Below are 22213 nucleotides of genomic sequence, written 5' to 3' on the forward strand. Positions count from 1 at the left end.
CTTGAATTATGGCATTTCTCTGTCAAAGACATTGTTTTCCAAATCATCAGAAAGCAAACAAATTGGAAACTTCTCACTTTAGGCCCAGAAATGAACCAACATTTATTAAGTACCCAGTATATGTTGGGCATTGTAATAGCTCTCCCATGGATATTATGGAAGAAATAAAAATTCTGATGTCTTTCATGTAAAACTTTATATATAATTTGGTGTAAGTGTGAAAAAAACTTAATATGTTACATTGTGACAATTAGCACTTCATACTCAATTAAGCATCACCTTAGAATAAAGCCTATTTAGGTCAGGTATGGTAGCTTATGCCTGTAATCCCAACAATTTGGGAGGCCGAGGCGAGCAGATGGCTTGAGCCCAGGAGTTCCAGACCATCCTGGGCAACATGGTGAAACTCTATCTCTACAAAAATATACAAAATATCAGCTGGGTGTGGTGGTGCATGCCTGTAGTCCCAGCTACTGGGGAGGCTGAGGTGGGAGGATTACCTGAGCCCAGGGAGGTCAACACTGCAGTGGGCCATGATCACACCACTGCACTCCAGCCTGGGCAACAGAGTAAGACGGTGTCTCAAAAAAAAGAAAAAAAAAGAAAAAGCCTATTTTATATTATTCAATTAGCCTCCTAACTATGGAATATAAGGCTCATGAAATAAAACAAATTTGTGAAGCTATACAATTATAATTTTGAGCAAAAAGACAGCATTTGGACATAATTATAACTGATTTTTTTTTCTAATTGTTCTGCCCTGTTGTGCCATTAGCTTAGTTAACTCTCGCCTATTATTAAGGTCTCAGTTTAAGCATACTTTCCTCTAGTAAGCTTTCTGTGACTTTCAGTCCAGGAGAGACGTCCATCTCAGGTACTCCCATAGCATACTGTGTTTCTTCCCTTGTTGCACTAATCACACTCTTATAATTGTCTTGTCTAACACTCATTTGTCCTTCCTCTGACACTGTAAGCTCTAACAGGGTAGACTATTTTGATCACAGTTGTATCCTCAGGATTTGGCCTGGCCCTTGGTAGGTGCTTAATAAATATTTGTTGGATAAATAAATCCTTCCAGTCTTTTCTTTATAGACACAAACACACACATATGCATACACTTTAGATGAAACCATACTGATTTTTAGTAGCTAGTTTTGTTTTGTTTTTTTTTTTTTTTTGAGACGGAGTCTAGCTCTGTCACCCAGGCTGGAGTGCAGTGGCGCGATCTCGGCTCACTGCAAGCTCCGCCTCCCAGGTTCACGCCATTCTCCTGCCTCAGCCTCCGAGTAGCTGGGACTACAGGCGCCCGCCACCACGCCCGGCTAGTTTTTTGTATTTTTAGTAGAGACGGGGTTTCACCATGTTAGCCAGGATGGTCTTGATCTCCTGACCTCGTGATCCACCCGCCTCGGCCTCCCAAAGTGCTGGGATTACAGGCTTGAGCCATCGCGCCCGGCCTTTAGTAGCTAGTTTTTAAAAAAGATCAATGAGCAGAACATCTTTTCCCATCATTGATTATTCTCCTAGAACATTTTTAATGGCTAGAGAATGTTCTACTATATAGATATATCATAATTTAGTAACCAATGTCCTTGTTGTACAACTGGTTCTTTCCAACTTTTCACAATCCAGAGCAATGTTTGACTAAGATTGCTCCAGCCATCTCTTTGTATATTACCACAATCAATACTGAGAAGCAGCACAGCTTAGTGGTTAAGGGCATGGGCTTTAGCAATAGAATGACCTGATTCAAAGTCTAGCTCTACCAGTTAATTAGCTGTGTGATGTTGGGAATTTCTTAGCCTTTCTGTGCATTAGTTTCATCTGTGAAGTGATGAGAATGACATCCTTGACCTCATGGGATTCTTGTGAAGAATAAATTCATTATTACATGAAAAGCATTAAGACAATATCTGGCACATAGTAAACACTTAATAAGAGTAAGCCTTATAAGAATTAGCTCGGTTAGACTTTATCAAGTGGAATAAATGCCTTCCAGCTGGCAAACTCCCTCACGGCCCAATGCAAGCATCATCACTCTTGCTGAGACTTCACTGTCCTATTGTCCCCCCACCCCATCATTCTCTCCTCCGTGCTAAAACTATACCTAGTCAGAACATGGATAAGAGTCAACATTATTTCCTAATATTTGTTCTCATGGATGTTTTCCTGCCTGAAAGAGGGCAGTGTGTTGTATTCACCTTTTTATGCCTACAATCTAGCATAATGCCTGGCACATTCGATACTTAGTAAATGTTTGTTATATAAAACTTTACTCCTATAGCTTGCTTTTTAATAGCTACCTAGTATTGTAAGTCTCTCATGCTATATTGTAGAAAAGACATTAAAATGGAGACCAAAATTTAAATGGAGGCCTTAAAGGAGAAAGTCATAAAACTAAGGGTTCACGGTGTATAAGTCTATAGTTGGTTTTTTAAAATACCTATTTTACAAAGTGTATCTCATTACCTCTTGTCCTAGCAGGGTTAGGCTTGTTCATATTTATATTAGGTTAAAGATAGTTCTGCCCACCCATAAGAAAAAATTACCTATTGAGGAAAACACACTCTACCTCCTTTCTAATTCCCAAAAAAGTTATTTTAATATTGCTCATGTGAAAGGCTGTGAAAAAGCTTCTCTCAAACATTTTTTTTTTACCAGCCTGGGCAACACAGGCAGACCCCATCTCTACAAAAAAATTAAAAATTAGCCAGGCATGGTGGTGCATGCCTGTACTCCCAACTACTTGGGGGGCTGAGGTGGGAAGATCACTTGAGCCCAGGAGGTCAAGGCTGCAGTGAGCTGTCATTGTGCTACTGTACTCCAGTCTGGGCAATAAAGTGAGACCCTGTCTCAAAAATGTTGTTTTTTAATGTTACAGTCTCAGCTGAGAATAGTACAAAAACTGTTGATAACGGAAAAGGGTAGAAAACAGTTTTACTGTATGTTGGAAAAACTTAGAAATAAATTTTATTGAGCAACTACTAACTATATGTTAAGCAACTGTATTAGTGTCACATAGTACATAGTTATAGGCCATTTGAAAGCATTATACTCCTAAATTGTTAATTTTTATTCCCCACGTTTACAATGGGATGGAATAGACTGCATGCAAGGAAATGAGCCTGCTACCTCTGAGAGCATTTAAGTAAAGACTAAAATACCGTTCAGTATTTCTAGACATTTCTTTATTCAAGTCTAGACAACATAACAGGGAAAGTTCCTTCCTCCTCTTCAGTGTGAAGATTCTGTATGATTACACTCAACACTTAACCCTAAAAATAAACTGCCTTTGTACCTAACCATTTCTCTTTTACTTATTTTGTTAAGAATTTGGCTGTTCTTTTTCATCTCTAATTCTTTCTAATTCCTTTCTCTTCTCTATTGGTTTATTTATCCATAATCCAGTGTCTTTGATTACTATTACTGTAAATATGCCTGGGAGGGATTCTTACAAAGAGATCTTAGTTGTATGGATACACCAAATATAGATACTGTTAGGAAAAAATATGTACAGTACATTTAGAGATGATTGATGTGTAGAAATATAGTTAAAACTCTCTTCAGGAAGGTTCTCATTAAATCATATGTATGTTAATATCTGAAAAAAACCTAATACAGGTTGAGCATCCCTTACTTAAAATGCTTGGGACCAGAAGTGTTTTAGATTTTGGATTCATTTTTGGTTTTGGAATATTTGTATTATACCTACTGGTTGAGCATTCCAAATCTAAAAATAAAAAAATCTGAAATACTCCAAGGAGCATTTACTTTAAGTATCATGTTGGCACTCAAAAAGTTTCAGATTTTGGAGCATTTCAGGTTTCAGATTTTCAGACTTGGAATGCCCAACCTGTATTATCATTCCAGGGCTCACTCTTATTCTTCACTGTATAATAATAAATGTATCTAGAGATTGGACAATAAACATCTCAATATTTATATACTGGTAGGAAGAAGATGGCAAAATTGGGATATCTTATACAAATCTTGTGCATAAAGTTAGTTGAAAATCTGACATTTTAATGCATTTCCTCCTCAAAACAGGTGGTTTTCTCCAGCTCCCAATACAATACCTTATATTTTTGTACTTCTTGCCAAAAGAGTAAACCATTTTCCAATAAATCTCCTTTTAGAGCCACAAAACGTTGAAATTGTCTTGAAGTAACTGGATTCAATAATGCTTTGCGAAAAGCAATGATTTCACAAGATGAAGAGATCCACTTACTCTCCACAGGCTGTCCAAAACAGAGAATATAGGAAATTGGCTCATTAATTAGGCTAACAATTACCAACTTCTATCTCCTGTAATTTTGCCTGTCGAAATGTGTAGCATGGCTACAATAGAATTTCACAACATTTTCCCCTGTTCCTTTCTCTTTTGTCTCCTTTATATTTTTATGGCTTCACTTTTAGGAGGTAGAGTGAAAAAGAAATGACTAGATGATTTAGACCATATGACTACATTGTTTAAAAATGTTAACAGTTATTACAGCTTGAGATTATGGTGAAAACCTACTTTTTAGTACATTGTATGAGTTCTGTGCTTAAACAGAACAAAGTAATCATAATGTTATGATTATATGTTATTACATTATTTATTTTATTATTACATATGTTATATATTAATATATAATTCTCTTGCTTTTTAAAAAGTAAAGGTAGTTAACATTTAATATATTTTCATTTTTTAAGAAAAAATTATCAATTGATTCTATAAGTTAAATAATTTACTATAGCACTTCACTATAATTTTATCCTGAAAATATTATATTTTTAGATGAGACATCTTTTTATTATGTTAATAATGATTTAAAATAATAACAAATAATGATTATTAATAAATTATTTTATTAAAATTCCTTTGACTGACTGTTTACTTTACATAACATAAAAGCCAGAAGCACCCATGGCATTTTAGTAACACCTAAAGGTATTTTTATCAACATTTATTATACATCTTTACAATTTGGAAATATAAAATATCTACTTTTTTTATTTTGCCCATTTAAAATCACATATTCAACCCCATTTAGCCTTTCAGATTGAAAACATAAGAAATTGATTTTATCAAATTCACTAAATAGATTTTAATATTTAAGTTCCCCAAAGCTTATTTTTAGCTTACAACCATGCAAGGAAGTATCATTCCAAAGACAACAGTTCAGATGGATTTAGCAACACATAAAATAAATTCCTTGAAACAAATAATATGTGACTATCAATTTAAGTGTTTAGAGAGTTACATTTTTTAAAAGTGCCATGGTAACACAAAGGAAGGAGTAACTAATTCTGCCTGGAGGAGTAAAACCTTTACAGAGAAGGGCCTTGAGGATGACATCTGAGTTGAAAACTGAAAAGTGAAGCAACTCCAGGCAGTCTAGATGAATGGTGGTGCCATTAACCCAGATAAAGTGAATAGAAGTGAATAGATGTCACTATTTTAGTGAGACACATGTCATGTTCTCTGGACAAAAAGTTAAGACCCCCACCATATGGCCCATATTAAAATTATAGCCCTACAAATAGGAACAGCTATGTATTAGACTGGGATGTTTATTTAAAATCCACTCAGCAAATAATATTTTAAGATCTGCTTAAGATAGTAAAACTTAGAAATTTAACTAAAACCTGTAATTTAAACAAAATAATAAAATACATGTAATAAACAATTATATAAAAATAATTCCATTCCATGTAATATTTCAATCAAAATTATAGCAAAAAACAAACATTAAAAAAGTTTATTTCTTTTCAAGAGGAAAACACACAAAAGAGCATACTAACAGATACATACATTCCTCTAATATTCAAATAAACATCTATTTTTGTTAGTTAGCAGAGGGTCACCTAGGTCTAGTTGGACATTTTATTAGGACCTGCAGAAGGATAAGTACACATAAACTTGCAAGTTCAAAAGGAAGACTATGTTTATTATGCATGTTACAAAGCAAAATAGGCCATTTCTAGCCAGGTATTATATTGTAGTGGTTTTAAGTCATCAAAATGATAGTTATCTTAATTCTTTTAAAGCTAAAATTCTATCTTTTTGCTTTTAATATTTTTATTTCTATTTCAATTTGATTTGATTTTTTATGTGTGCTCCTGCTCGGCAAAGTGCCCTTGTGAGGATGCCTGAGAGCAGTGTACAGTTATGATTAAAATGCAGCTCTAAATAGAAGGGATAATGTACCTGGCGTGATGGCTCATGCCTGTAATCCTAGCAGTTTGGGAGGCCAAGATGGGCAGATTGCCTGAGCTCAGGAGTTCAAAACCAGCCTGGGCAACATGATAAAACCCCGTCTACATTACAAATGCAAAAAATAAGCTGGGTGTAGTGGTGTGTGCCTGTAATCCCAACTACTGGGGAGGCTGAGGCATGAAACTTGCTTGAACCTGGGAGGCAGAGGTTGCAGTGAGCTGAGATTGTGCCACTTCATTCCAACATGGGCGACAGAGCAAGACTCTGTCGATCAATAGATAGATAGATAGATAGATAGATAGATAGATAGATAGATAGATAGATAGACAGACAGATAAATTAAAGTCATAATGTAAGACAATTTAACCTGCTGATTCTGCTGCATGCTGCTCATTTTTTGTGTAATTCACTCTCAATAATAAACTATCATATGTTGGAATGCACAGCTTGTCTCAGTAAATCCATGACACACAGAATAAAGAAAAATACATATTTAAGGCAATCACACACTTCTAAGGTTGAACAGGTCAAGGATCTCTTTAAGAATAGAGCTCCTTATTCAGGAGGTGAACACAGGAGGATCACTCAAGCCCAGGAGTTAGATGTGATAACGAGCTATGATCATACTATTGCACTCTGGCCTGGGCAACACAGCAAGACCCGAATAATAATAATAATAAGTTTTTTAAAAAGAACAGAGTTCTGAATTCCAAGGGTCAATGGGAAGCCTCTAGCAGGGGACTCTGGCCTTGTGAAGGAACCCTGTTTCCCTTTCATCCCCCCACCTTTTCACCCAATAAAACCCAGCTTTATTCACCCTTTAAACCGTCTCCCAGCCTAAATTTTCCTGGCCGAGGGACAGACAAGAACCCAGTCTTTAGCTGAACGAAGGAAAAGTCCTGCAACATTCTTGGCATACAACCTGGGGGCTCTTGAAGAGATGTACCAGAATTCCACAATGCATCTGGTTCTTGGGCAAGTCACTGAAACGTGGGTCAGATGTTGAAAGCTGCTGTACTACGATGTGAAAATTAAGCCCACCACAGCTCAACAAGGCCTATTGCCTCTAGACTCCACCTCTGTGGGCAGGGCATAACTGAACAAAAGGCAGGAGACAACTTCTGCAGACCTAAACGTTTGAAGAGAGCAGTGGTTCTCCCAGCACAGCATTTGAGCTCTGAGAATGGACAGATTGTCTCCTCAAGTGGGTCCCTGACCCCCATGTAGCCTAACTGGGAGGTGTCTACATGGTAGGGGCTGACAAACACCTCATATAGGCGGCTGCCCCTCTGGGACGAAGCTTCCAGAGGAAGGATCAGGCAGCAATATTTGCTGTTCTGCAATATTTGCTCTTCTGCAGCCTCTGCTGGTGATACCCAGGCAAACAGGGTCTGGAGTGGAACTCCAACAAACTACAACAGACCTGCAGCTGAGGGACCTGACTATTAGAAGGAAAACTAACAAGCAGAAAGGAGCAGCATTAACATCAACAAAAAGGACATCCACACCAAAACCCCATCTGTAGGTCACCATCATCAGAGACCAAAGGTAGATAAAACCACAAAGATAGGGAGAAACCAGAGCGGAAAAGCTGAAAATTCTAAAAATCAGAGCATCTCTTCTCCTCCAAAGGATTACAGCTCCTCACCAGCAACAGAACAAACCAGGATGGAGAATGACTTCGACAAGCTGACAGAAGTAGGCTTCAGAAGGTCAGTAATAACAAACTTCTCTGAGCTAAAGGAGGATGTTGGAACCCATCACAAGGAAGGTAAAAACCTTGAAAAAAGATTAGACGAATGGCCAACTAGAATAAACAGTGTGGAGAAGACTTTAAATGACCTGATGGAGCTGAAAATCATGGCACAAGAACTTTGTGATGCATGCACAAGCTTCAAGAGCAAATTCAATCAAGTGGAAGAAAGGGTATCTGTGATTGAAGATCAAATTAATGAAATAAAGCGAGAAGACAAGATTAGAGAAAAAAGAGTAAAAAGAAATGAACAAAGCCTCCAAGAAATATGGGACTATGTGAAAAGAGCAAATCTACATTTGATTGGTGTACCTGAAAGTGATGGGGAGAATGGAACCAAGTTGGAAAACACTCTTCAGAATATTATCCAGGAGAACTCCCCCAACCTAGAAAAGCAGGCCAACATTCAAATTCAGGAAATACAGAGAACACCACAAAGATACTCCTCGAGAAGAGCAACCCCAAGACATAATTATCAGATTTGCCAAGATTGAAATGAAGGAAAAAAAGTGTTAAGGGCAGCCAGAGAAAAAGGTCGCGTTACCCACAAAGGGAAGCCCATCAGACTAACAGCGGATCTCTCGGAAGAAACCTTACAAGCCAGAAGAGAGTGGGGGCCAATATTCAACATTCTTAAAGAAAAGAATTTTCAACCCAGAATTTCATATCCAGCCAAACTAAGCTTCATAAGTCAAGGAGAAATAAACTCCTTTACAGACAAGCAAATGCTGAGAGATTTTGTCACCACCAGGCCTGCCCTACAAGAGCTCCTGAAGGAAGTACTAAACATGGAAAGGAACAACCGGTACTAGCCACCATGAAAACATGCCAAATAGTAAAGACCACTGATGCTATGAAGAAACTGCATCAATTAATGGGCAAAATAACCAGCAAACATCATAATGACAGCATCAAATTCACACATAACAATATTAACCTTAAATGTAAATGGGTTAAATGCCCCAATTAAAAGACACAAACTGGCAAATTGGATAAAGAGTCAAGATCCATCAGTGTGCTGTATTCAGGAGACCCATCTCATGTGCAAAGATGCACAAAGGCTCAAAATAAAGAAATGGAGGAAGATCTATCAAGCAAATGGAAAGCAAAAAAAGGAGAGGTTGCAATCCTAGTCTCTGATAAAACAGACTTTAAACCAACAAAGATCAAAAGAGACAAGGCCATTACATAATGGTAAAGGGATCAATTCAACAAGAAGAGCTAACTATCCTAAATATATATGCACCCAACACAGGAGCACCCAGATTCATAAAGTAAGTCCTTAGAGACCTACAAAGAGACTTAGACTCCCACACAATAATAATGGGAGACTTGAACACCCCACTATCAATATTAGAGAGATCAATGAGACAGAAGGTTAGCAAGGATATCCAGGACCGGAACTCAGCTCTGCAACAAGCAGACCTAATAGACATCTATAGAACTCTTCCCCCCAAATCAACGGAATATACATTATTCTCAGCACCACATCACACTTATTCTAAAACTAACCACCTAATTGGAAGTAAAGCACTCCTCAACAAATGTAGAAGAACAGAAATCACAACAAACTGTCTCTCAGACCACAATGCAATCAAACTAGAACTCAGGATTAAGAAACTCACTCAAAACCACACAACTACATGGAAACTGAACAACTTGCTCCTGAATGACTACTGGGTAAATAATGAAATGAAGGCAGAAATAAAGATGTTCTTTGAGAGACTTACAAAGAGACTTAGACTCCCATACAATAATAATGGGAGACTTCAACACTCCACTGTCAACATTAGACAGATCAATGAGACAGAAAGTTAACAAGGATATCCAGGAATTGGACTCATCTCTGCAGCAAGCAGACCTAATAGACATCTATAGAACTCTCCACCCCAAATCAACAGAATATACATTCTTCTCAGCACCACATCGTACTTACTCCAAAATTGACCACGTAATTGGAAGTAAAGCACTCCTCGGCAAATGTACAAGAACAGAAATTATAACAAACTGTCTCTCAGACCACGGTGCAATCAAACTAGAACTCAGGACTACGAAACTCAATCAAAACCGCTCAACTACATGGAAACTGAACAACCTGCTCCTGAATGACTACTGGGTACATAACGAAATGAAGGCAGAAATAAAGATGTTCTTTGAAACCAATGAGAACAAAGATACAACATACCAGAATCTCTGGGACACATTTAAAGCAGTGTGTAGAGGGAAATTTATAGCACTAAATGCCCACAAGAGAAAGCAGGAAAGATCTAAAATTGACACCCTCACACCACAATTAAAAGAACTAGAGAAGCAAGAGCAAACACATTCAAAAGCTAGCAGAAGGCAAGAAATAACTAAGATCAGAGCAGAACTGAAGGAGATAGAGACACAAAAAACCCTCCAAAAAATCAATGAATCCAGGAGTTGGTTTTTTGAAAAGATCAACAAAATTGACAGACCACTAGCAAGACTAATAAAGAAGAAAAGAGAGAAGAATCAAATCGACACAATTAAAAATGATAAAGGGGATATCACCACCGACCCCACAGAAATACAAACTACCATCAGAGAATACTATAAACACCTCTACGCAAATAAACTGGAAAATCTAGAAGAAATGGATAATTTCCTGGACACTTACACTCTTCCAAGACTAAACCAGGAAGAAGTTGAATCCCTGAATAGACCAATAGCAGGCTCTGAAATTGAGGCAATAATTAATAGCCTACCAACCAAAAAAAGTCCAGGACCAGATGGATTCACAGCTGAATTCTACCAGAGGTACAAGGAGGAGTTGGTACCATTCCTTCTGAAACTATTCTAATCAATAGAAAAAGAGGGAATCCTCCCTAACCCATTTTATGAGGCCAACATCATCCTGATACCAAAGCCTGGCAGAGACACAACAAAAAAAGAGAATTTTAGACCAATATCCCTGATGAACATCGATGCAAAAATCCTCAATAAAATACTGGCAAACCGGATTCGGCAACACATCAAAAAGCTTATCCACCATGATCAAGTGGGCTTCATCCCTGGGATGCAAGGCTGGTTCAACATTCGCAAATCAATAAACATAATCCAGCATATAAACAGAACCAAAGACAAGAACCACATGATTATCTCAATAGATGCAGAAAAGGCTTTTGACAAAATTCAACAGCCCTTCATGCTAAAAACGCTCAATAAATTCGGTATTGATGGAACGTACCTCAAAATCATAAGAGCTATTTATGACAAACCCACAGCCAATATCATACTGAATGGGCAAAAACTGGAAACATTCCCTTTGAAAACTGGCACAAGACAGGGATGCCCTCTCTCACCACTCCTATTCAACATAGTGTTGGAAGTTCTGGCTAGGGCAATTAGGCAAGAGAAAGAAATCAAGGGTATTCAGTTAGGAAAAGAAGAAGTCAAATTGTCCCTGTTTGCAGATGACATGATTGTATATTTAGAAAACCCATTGTCTCAGCCCAAAATCTCCTTAAGCTGATAAGCAACTTCAGCAAAGTCTCAGGATACAAAATTAATGTGCAAAAATCACAAGCATTCTTATACACCAGTAACAGACAAACAGAGAGCCAAATCAGGAATGAACTCCCATTCACAATTGCTTCAAAGAGAATCAAATACCTAGGAATCCAACTTACAAGAGATGTAAAGGACCTCTTCAAGGAGAACTACAAACCACTGCTCAGTGAAATAAAAGAGGACACAAACAAATGGAAGAACATACCATGCTCATGGATAGGAAGAATCAATATCGTGAAAATGGCCATACTGCCCAAGGTAATTTATAGATTCAATGCCATCCCCATCAAGCTACCAATGAGTTTCTTCACAGAATTGGAAAAAACTGCTTTAAAGTTCATATGGAACCAAAAAAGAGCCCGCATCTCCAAGACAATCCTAAGTCAAAAGAACAAAGCTGGAGGCATCACGCTACCTGACTTCAAACTATACTACAAGGCTACAGTAACCAAAACAACATGGTACTGGTACCAAAACAGAGATATAGACCAATGGAACAGAACAGAGTCCTCAGAAATAATACCACACATCTACAGCCATCTGATCTTTGACAAACCTGAGAGAAACAAGAAATGGGGAAAGGATTCCCTATTTAATAAATGGTGCTGGGAAAATTGGCTAGCCATAAGTAGAAAGCTGAAACTGGATCCTTTCCTTACTCCTTATACGAAAATTAATTCAAGATGGATTGGAGACTTAAATGTTAGACCTAATACCATAAAAATCCTAGAGGAAAACCTAGGTAGTACCATTCAGGACATAGGCATGGGCAAAGACTTCATGTCTAAAACACCAAAAGCAATGGCAGCAAAAGCCAAAATTGACAAATGGGATCTCATTAAACTAAAGAGCTTCTGCACAGCAAAAGAAACTACCATCAGAGTGAACAGGCAACCTACAGAATGGGAGAACATTTTTGCAATCTACTCATCTGACAAAGGGCTAATATCCAGAACCTACAAAGAACTCAAACAAATTTACAAGAAAAAAACAAACAACCCCATTAAAAAGTGGGCAAAGGATATGAACAGACATTTCTCAAAAGAAGACATTCATACAGCCAACAGACACATGAAAAAATGCTCATCATCACTGGCCATCAGAGAAATGCAAATCAAAACCACAATGAGATACCATCTCACACCAGTTAGAATGGCGATCATTAAAAAGTCAGGAAACAACAGGTGCTGGAGAGGATGTGGAGAAATAGGAACACTTTTACACTGTTGGTGGGATTGTAAACTAGTTCAACCATTATGGAAAACAGTATGGCGATTCCTCAAGGATCTAGAACTAGATGTACCATATGACCCAGCCATCCCATTACTGGGTATATACCCAAAGGATTATAAATTATGCTGCTATAAAGACACATGCACTCGTATGTTTATTGCTGCACTATTCACAATAGCAAAGACTTGGAATCAACCCAAATGTCCATCAGTGACAGATTGGATTAAGAAAATGTGGCACATATACACCATGGAATACTATGCAGCCATAAAAAAGGATGAGTTTGTGTCCTTTGTAGGGACATGGATGCAGCTGGAAACCATCATTCTTAGCAAACTATCACAAGAACAGAAAACCAAACACCGCATGTTCTCACTCATAGGTGGGAACTGAACAATGAGATCACTTGGACTCAGGAAGGGGAACATCACACACCGGGGCCTATCATGGGGAGGGGGGAGGGGGGAGGGATTGCATTGGGAGTTATACCTGATGTAATTGACGAGTTGATGGGTGCAGCACACCAACATGGCACAAGTATACATATGTAACAAACCTGCACGTTATGCACATGTACCCTACAACTTAAAGCATAATAATAATAAAAAAATTAAAAAAAAAAAAAAAAAAAAAAAGATGTTCTTTGAAACCAATGAGAATAAAGACACAATGTACCAGAATCTCTGGGACACATTTAAAGCAGTATGTAGAGGGAAATTTATAGTACTAAATGCCCACAAGAGAAACCAGGAAAGGTATAAAACTGACACCTAACATCACAATTAAAAGAACTAGAGAAGCATGAGCAAACAAATTCAAAAGCTACCAGAAGGCAAGAAACAACTAAGATCAGAGCAGAACTGAAAGAGATAGAGACACAAAAAACGCTTCAAAAAAATCAATGAATCCAGGAGCTAGTTTTTTGAAAAGATCAACAAAATTGATAGACTGCTAACCAGACTAATAAAGAAAAGAGAGAAGAATCAAACAGATGCAATAAAAATGATAAAGGGGATATCACCACCGATCCAACAGAAATACAAACCACCACGAGAGAATACTATAAACACCCCTATGCAAATGAACTAGGAAATCTAGAAGAAATGGATAAATTCCTGGACACATACACTCTCTCAAGACTAAACCAGGAAGAAGTTAAATCCCTGAACAGACCAATAACAGGCTCTGAAATTGAGGCAATAATTAATAGCTTACCAACCAAAAAAAGTCCAGGACCAGACGGATTCACAGCCGAATTCTACCAGAGGTACAAAGAGGAGTTGTACCATTCCTTCTGAAACTATTCCAATCAACAGAAAAAGAGGGAATCCTCCCTAACCCATTTTATGAGGCCAACATCATCCTGATACCAAAGCCTGGCAGAAACACAACAAAAAAAGAGAATTTTTTGTTCATCAATATCCCTGATGAACATCAATGCGAAAATCCTCAATAAATTACTGGCAAATCAAATTCAGTAGCACATCAAAACTTATCCACCACGAACAAGTCTGCTTCATACATGGGATGCAAGACTGGTTCAACATATGCAAATCAATAAACATAATCCATCACATAAACAGAACCAATGACAAAAAACAGATGATTATCTCAATAGATGCAGAAAAGGCCTTCAACAAAATCCAACAGCCTTTCATGCTAAAAACTCTTAGTAAACTAGGTATTGATGGAATGTATCTCAAAATAATAAGAGCTATTTATGACAAACCCACAGCTAATATCATACTGAATGGGCAAAAACTGGAAGCATTCCCTTTGAAAACCGGCACATTTGATTGTGTATTTAGAAAACCCCATCATCTCAGCCCAAAATCTCCTTAAGCTGATAAGCAACATCAGCAAAGTCTAAGGATACAAAATCAATGTGCAAAAATCACAAGTATTCCTATACAATATTAACAGACAAAAAGAGTACCAAATCATGAGTGAATTCCCATTCACAATCGCTACACAGAGAATAAAATACCTAGGAATCCAACTCACAAGAGATCTGAAGGACCTCTTAAAGCAGAACTAGAAACCACTGCTAAACGAAATAAAAGAGGACACAAACAAATGGAAGAACATTCCATGCTCATGGATAGGAAGAATCAATATCGTGAAAATGGCCATACTGTGCAAAGTAATCTGTAGATTCAATGCCACCCCCATCAAGCTACCAATGACTTTCTTCACAGAATTAGAAAAAAACTACTTTAAACTTCATATGGAACCAAAAAAGAGCCCACATTGCCAAGACAATCCTAAGCCAAAAGAACAAAGTTGGAGGCATCACACTACCTGACTTCAAACTATACTACAAGGCTACAGTAACCAAAACAGCATGGTACTGGTACCAAAAAAGATATATAGACCAATGGAACAGAACAGAGGCCTCAGAAATAACACCACACATCTACAATCATCTGATCTTTGACAAACCTGACAAAAACAAGAAATGAGGAACGGATTCCCTATTTAATAAATGGTGCTGGGAAAACTGGCTAGCCATAAGTAAAAAGCTGAAACTGAATCCCTTCCTTATACCTTATACAAAAATTAATTCAAGATGGATTCAAGACTTAAATGTTAGATCTAAAACCACATAAATGCTAGAAGAAAACATATACAATACCATTCAGGACACAGGCATGGGCAAGGACTTGATGACTAAAACACCAAAAGCATTGGTAATGAAAGTCAAAATAGACAAATGGGATCTAATTAAACTAAAGAGCTTCTGAATGGCAAAAGAAACTACCATCAGAGTGAATAGGTAACCTACAGAATGGGAGAAAATTTTTGCAATCTGCCCATCTGACAAAGGGCTAATATCCAGAATCTACGAAGAGCTCAAACAAATTTACGAGAAAAAAAAAATCAAAAAGTGGACAAAGGATATGAATAGACACTTTTCAAAAGAAGACATTTATGCAGGCAACAGACACATGAAAAAAATGCTCATCATCACTGGTCATCAGAGAAATGCAAATCAAAACCATAATGAGATACCATCTCACACCAGTTAGAATGGCAATCATTACAAAGTCGGGAAACAACAGATGCTGGAGAGGATGTGGAGAAACAGGAACACTTTTACACTGTTGGTGAGAGTGTAAATTGGCTAGACCACTGTGGAAGACAGTGTGGTGATTCCTCAAGGATCTAGAACTAGAAATACCATTTCACCCAGCCATCCCATTATTGGGTATATACCCAAAGGATTATAAATCATGCTGCTATAAAGACACATGCACATGTATGTTTATTGTGGCACCCTGCACAATAGCAAAGACTTGAAACCAACCCAAATGTTCATCAATGATAGACTGGATTAAGAAAATGTGGCACATATACACCATGGAATACCATGCAGCCATTAAAAAAGGATAAGTTCATGTCCTTTGCAGGGACACGAATGAAGCTGGAAACCATCATTCTCAACAAACTATCACAAGGACAGAAAACCAAACACTGCATGTTCTCACTCATAGGTAGGAATTGAACAATGCAATCACTTTGACACAGAGAGGGGAACATCACACACTGGGGCCTGTTGGGGAGTGGCAGGCTGGAGGAGGAGTAGCATTAGGAGAAATAACTAATGTAAATGATGAGTTGATGGGTGCAGCAAACCAACATGGTACAACAAACCTGCACATTGTGCACATGTACCCTAGAACTTAAAGTATATATATAAAAAAAAGAACAGAGTTCTGATAGAGTCACATTTTCCTCCAAATTCCATTCACCTATTAAAAACAGTATCAGTGCTCAGTTGTCAGTTTAGGAAACAGTGTGTCTTCAGTGAGAATTTTTGAACAAGAAGGGGAAAGAAAAACAATACTTTGACAGAGCAAAACTTACAAGAGGAAAAATATAAGAAACATTACTTGCCTTCCAGACCCCGATTTTCTTTTCAGGCTTCTGTAGTAAGAGCTCTTCTGCTATGTCTTCCATCTGTACCTGAAAGCAAAACCAATTATTTTATCCCAGTTATTCAGACTAAAGGTTTGAAATCATTTACTAATTAAGTAGCTTAAAAAATGAGATAAAGGTTAACTTGGATAAGAGATAGTGAAGTTTAGGAGAAAGAGGATAAAACTTAAAAATGGAAGCCCTGTGGTCAGATACCAAATTTTTCTGAGCACTGCATTCTCATCTGTAAAACAGAGATAATAATAGCCGATTGTTATTGCCCCAAATGATGATAGTTTCACTTGAGCTCACATGGGAACTGAAGCTGGAAAGACAGTTATAACTTCTCAGACTTTTTAGCTATTTTCTAGCCATATACTTTTCACAACTAATTTTAAAAGAGTACTAAAAGTTACTCGACACAGAAATATAGTAGATATTTCTTGGGGTTATTGTCTATTCATATTATTTCCCCTTTCTTGGAAACCACTCATAACAAATCTTTGCTGTTGACTCTATCTCCCTGTCCATAGCAGATAGATCCAGAAGCGGATCTAGAGAGATAAGGACTAGAATCACTGGGGCTAAGTCTTTTTGATAGACAGAGCCAGGTGGAAAGATCTGAGAATTATTGCTGGGTTCCCATGGCTGTTCTGGCCTACATCTTTTCTAAAGCTTGGGCGTCAACTCTTAAGTGTGTGAGATGTCCCAGCACCATTTTAGAATAAATCGTCACCCCTCCTTTTTGTCTTTGGTTCAAGGTTGCCAAAATCAGTTTATTTTTCTGGCCACCCAAAGAATGCTAAGTCAAGAAATTACTATGCATTACAATAAAATTACAGCGATAAACATAATGAGGAAATGCGGTAAATAATATTAGCAAGCCAGATGTCCTTTTACTTGGCTTTGGATAGAGAATTGGAGTTAACCTGAAGAAAGAGAATGAGGAGATTTGAGTTTTCCCAAAGCTTATTTCCAGAAACATTTTGCCTAAAGTCAATCCTTCCTCTTCATACTATAAATTCTGTCTTCCCAACTGTACTGTGTTTTCCGTAAGTTGCTCAGCTCAAATGACTAACGGTATTTCCAAATAAGTAGGCCACAAAGTGTTTGAGAAACTGAATATAGAAGGAAGCTTTTCAGGTTCTTCCTGATTAGTATTAATGGCACGTGGCTTTGCATACTAAAGTCCAAAATTACGTGTTTTCTGACCTCTGTGTTATTTTTATAAAGATCAGGTTTGCCTGAAACCTAAAAACAAGGTATGCTAATGACATTTTAAATTATCAAAGAAATACTTCTTATAAAATAAAAATAAGACAAAGCAAAGACAAACCCACTTTACAAAATAAAAAGTAAAAATCTGCACTCCCCAAACCCATTCCCAGGAGGCATAGATATTTTTCTATCATAAGCATAAACAGATGGATGGATGGATGGATAGATATGCATAGACAGAGATGTAAGTAAATATAATGGGATTATCTTCTATATATTGTTCTGCATCCTCCTTGTTTTGTTCAATAAATGACATTTTTCATATAGTACATGTGGAAATCTCATATTTCATTTTGTAAGGAAATCTGCATATTTTTCCATAGTACAGAATTATCATAACTCATCTAATTCTTCCCCCATTTGATATTACAATGAATATCCTTGTATAACCTTGTCCATTTGTGTGAGGACTTAATAATATTAAAAATAACAACTATATTAATAGGTAAGAGTTGAGTGTTTGCCATGTGCCAGGCACCATTCTAAGACAGACACTAAGCACATGTTAATTTCACTTCATTTTTCAGAACAACCTTACTAAGTAATTACTATGACCAACTCGATTTTTCAAATGAGGAAACAATTTATGAAAGTTAAAGGTGGTACAACTAACATGTGGCAGTGTTGAGATTAAAACTTGGCAGTCAGAGCTGGGCACTGTGGCGCTTGCCTACAGTCCCAGCAATTCAGAGGCTGAGGCAGGAAGACTGATTGAGCCCCAGTGGTTCAAAGCTGTAGTGCACCATGATTGTGCCTGTGAATAGCCACTGCACTCTAGTTTGGACACTGAGGACAACAGGGTGACCCCTGGCTCTCAAACAAAAAACCAAAAACTTGGGAAGTTTGACTCCATGCTTCTTTTTAAAAATGTATTATTATTATTATTATTATTATTATTATTATTATTTTAGAGACAGGGTTTCACTCTGTCACCCAGGCTAGAGTGCACTGATGTGATCATAGCTCACTGTAGCCTTGATCTCCTAGACTCAAGCAATCCTCCTGCTTCAGTCTTCCAAGTAGCTGGGACTACAGGTGCATGCCACCACACGTGGCTGACTCCATACTTCAAACCACTCTCAACAGAAGTACAATGACTAAGGCCTGGCATAGCATCTCACACCTGTAATCCCAGCACTTTGGGAGGCCAAGGCAGGAGGACTGCTCGAGCCTAGGAGTTTGAGACCAGCCTGGCACATAGAAAGACTCCATCTCTTCCAAAAAAAAATTTTTTTTAATTAGCTAGGCATGGTAATGCATGCCTGTAGTCTCAGCTACTTGGAAGACTGAGGTGGGAGTATTGCTTGAGCACAGGAGTTCAAGGCTGCAGTGAGCTAGGATCACACTGCTGCACTTCAGACTGGGTGACAGAGAGAACCCATTCCTTAAAAAAAAAAAAAAATACAATGGCTGGGTCACCAGGTATGCACATTTGAAGTTTTGAGAGGTACTGACAACTGCTTTCAAAAGATTATACTAATTTATATACCTTTATCTTTTGACGTGCTGCAAACTGTTCACTTGCAAGAAACAATGGCAGCCATACATTTTCTAGCCTATTTTGGACATGCTTCTGGATTTCAACTAGAACAGGTGCATCAAGCTGCTCATGAAGAATCTTCCCCCAGCCACCACTTAAATGCATTACCTAAGAAAATTAAAATGGAAAGAGAAACTATTGTGCTTTTTAAAAGAAACACTAATAATCATTAATTCATTCATTCACTACAAAACCATTTGCTGCATCCTGAGGAGTGCCAATTTTCATTTTCGGTATAACATCTCCTGGCTATACTGAGCAGTAATTCCCCTAAAATCAGACAGACAATTGTGGTGTATGTGGTGGTTGTTTTAGATGTATGATTTGTGCTTACTTATGATATATCAAAAAGAACACAGAAGTGAGATTTTTATCCTGTGTGACCACAGCAATGGCATTTTTTTCTCTCCATGGACTCAGTATCTCCAACTGAAAAATGAGGACATTAGTCTATTAGTTTTCTAATATCCTATGAATCTGTGATTCTAGTCAAATTGATCCATTTAAGAATTTTCTTCTGTGGATGAGGAAAATGTGTTAGTTAAAAGACAACCTTGACTCAGATATTATAAATATGTATATTACCAACAAATATTGGGTTGGAGATAGGATGATGGCAGCTGTAGTGCACTATGCACCTAGAACAGTGCAGCTGTAGTGATAGCAATGTAGGGCTTTTCCAACAACCTCTAAGCAGAAAACAGAGGCAACAGGAAGAAGAAAAAGGTCATGTTTTATAGACAATAAGTACCATTTGTAAAACACAATTTCTTTGTGATCTAAATTTTCCTTCTGCTTAACTATTGGCTTCAACAAGCTACTAATGGCTTTTTCCTGCCATAACTCATTCTGGTTTCTCCCTGTTTCTGTGTACATACCACTCAAAATTTCTGGATGGCTCAGTGGAACAACTGCCCTCTTCTTAGTTCTCCTTTGAGCAATAATATTAATATAATACCCTACTAATACTATTGTTTTATATAAAAACAAAAAGGAAATCCTCTTCTTAGTCCTCCTTCAATAATATCAACTAAATAATATCAACACTAATATTGTTTCTGCATAAAAACAAAAAAGAAAAGGAAAAAAAAAGACTACCTTGCTAATTAAAGAGCAAATTGGCTGCACAACTGAAATCTGGACTAGCACGATCTTTGTAAAACAATGTGATGCAGACATCCTTAAGTACAAAATACATTTTAAAAGTAATGACAAAAACAAAGAAGGATCATTGGGAAAACTCCTCTGTAGTAAACACATCCATTTGCTATGATAGCAATGGGTGACTTTCACTGACTTGGATTCTCAGCATGTTGTGTGTACTATGGAGGATTCACACAGTAGCATGAGATACCATGAAACCTCACGCAATGGAGCGCAAGCCAAGTAGAAAGCAAATGCTTTCCATGTGTTTATTTCATACTTGTGCTTATTGAGACACCCAACCACTTTTGCTAATGTGTCCCAGATTTGTATCTCAAGGAACTAAGGACAAAGCATTTTTGTCAAAGTTGCTTAATCCTAGAATTCCTGCTCCTTCTCACTCCCAAAGACTTCTGCTAATTTCTCCTGTACTCCAAAGATCTAGCTTTTAAATTTGGTATATCTTACTAGTGAAACTCTGAGTTTTTCTTTAATTTACTGAATTTAGCATTAATCTGAAATTTTTATTTTAGTAATATATACCATTAGAATATGTATTCTTATAAACTACCAAACAAAAAATTCATAAGCTATACATTACATCTTTAGGCATGAATGTAATACTAACAAACTTCAAACTAAATAAATTATAATAATTGTTTATATTTCAAAAGTATAAAAATTGAGTCATATTTCATGAGCAGTGTTACATAAACACAAACCTACTGCTGAATCCCAATTATATATATACATATATTTTGAGACACATTCTCACTCACTCTGTTGTCCAGTCTGGAGTGCAGGGGCACAATCTCCACTCACTGCAACCTCTGCCTCCTAGGTTTAAGGGATTCTCCTGTCTTAGCCTCCTGAGTAGCTGGGATTACAGGTGTGTGCCACCACACCCGGCTAAGTTTTGTATTTTTGGTAGAGACAGGGTTTCACCATGTTGGTCAGGCTGGTCTCGAACTCCTGACCTCAAACAATCTACCTGTCTTGGCCTCCCAAAGTGCTGGGATTACAGGCATAAGCCACCGCACCCAGCCCAATCTTATATTGTTGCTGTCAATCTAATGACACTGTAGTTATTTAGTTATTAATAAATTGTGATTAAGGCCATAGGACTTTGGTCCAACAAAATGCTCAAACTGTCCTGGTCAATAAAAATAGTTTCTGGGAAAAATACAATCATAAGGAGGATTTTCTTTTTTTTTCTTTTATAACGTTTGTTCAAGGTTCCATAGTAAAGAGGATTTTCAAAGATCGATTATATTTGGAATAATATCAGTTCAGAGAAGAACAGAAAAGTGGTACAGATTTGGCTTAATGGTTGATAACAGCTGTTTTCCTACATGTTGACAGGTGCAGGGAGCTTGTCCATCTTCTTCACCACTTTATCTTGAGCACCTAGAAGAGTCTGGCATAGTGAAGGCACTCAAATTTATTGAATGAGTCAATGAGTAGGTGAATAAAAGTTATTTTATTCTATAAACTATTTTTTAGAGTAACATATTTTTATACTATATAATATTTGAGTATTAAAGACATTTAATGTATAGATGCTCATAAATACCTAAATAAATATCAAAGGTCTCTAACACATTAGTCATAA

General features: G+C 37.3%; 1 protein-coding gene across 12 annotated transcripts in view; it reads right to left on the reverse strand.

Moving 5' to 3' along the window:
• Positions 1–22213, reverse strand: part of RGS22 (regulator of G protein signaling 22) — a 152817-nt gene that overhangs the window by 21326 nt on the left and 109278 nt on the right. For 10 of the 12 annotated variants that reach the window (XM_073999206.1, XM_015455078.4, XM_073999203.1 and 7 more), the window contains 3 exons: positions 19408–19566; positions 16620–16688; positions 4077–4238 (listed from right to left, as the gene is read on the reverse strand). In XM_073999206.1, coding sequence (XP_073855307.1) covers positions 4077–4238; positions 16620–16688; positions 19408–19566 — 390 coding nt within the window. The remainder of the gene's footprint in view (positions 1–4076; positions 4239–16619; positions 16689–19407; positions 19567–22213) is intronic. The other 2 variants (XM_073999209.1, XM_045398552.3) reach the window with 1 other exon arrangement.

Source organism: Macaca fascicularis, chromosome 8 (genome assembly GCF_037993035.2).
Source record: "Macaca fascicularis isolate 582-1 chromosome 8, T2T-MFA8v1.1".
In the NCBI taxonomy this organism is placed as follows: Eukaryota; Metazoa; Chordata; class Mammalia; order Primates; family Cercopithecidae; genus Macaca; species Macaca fascicularis.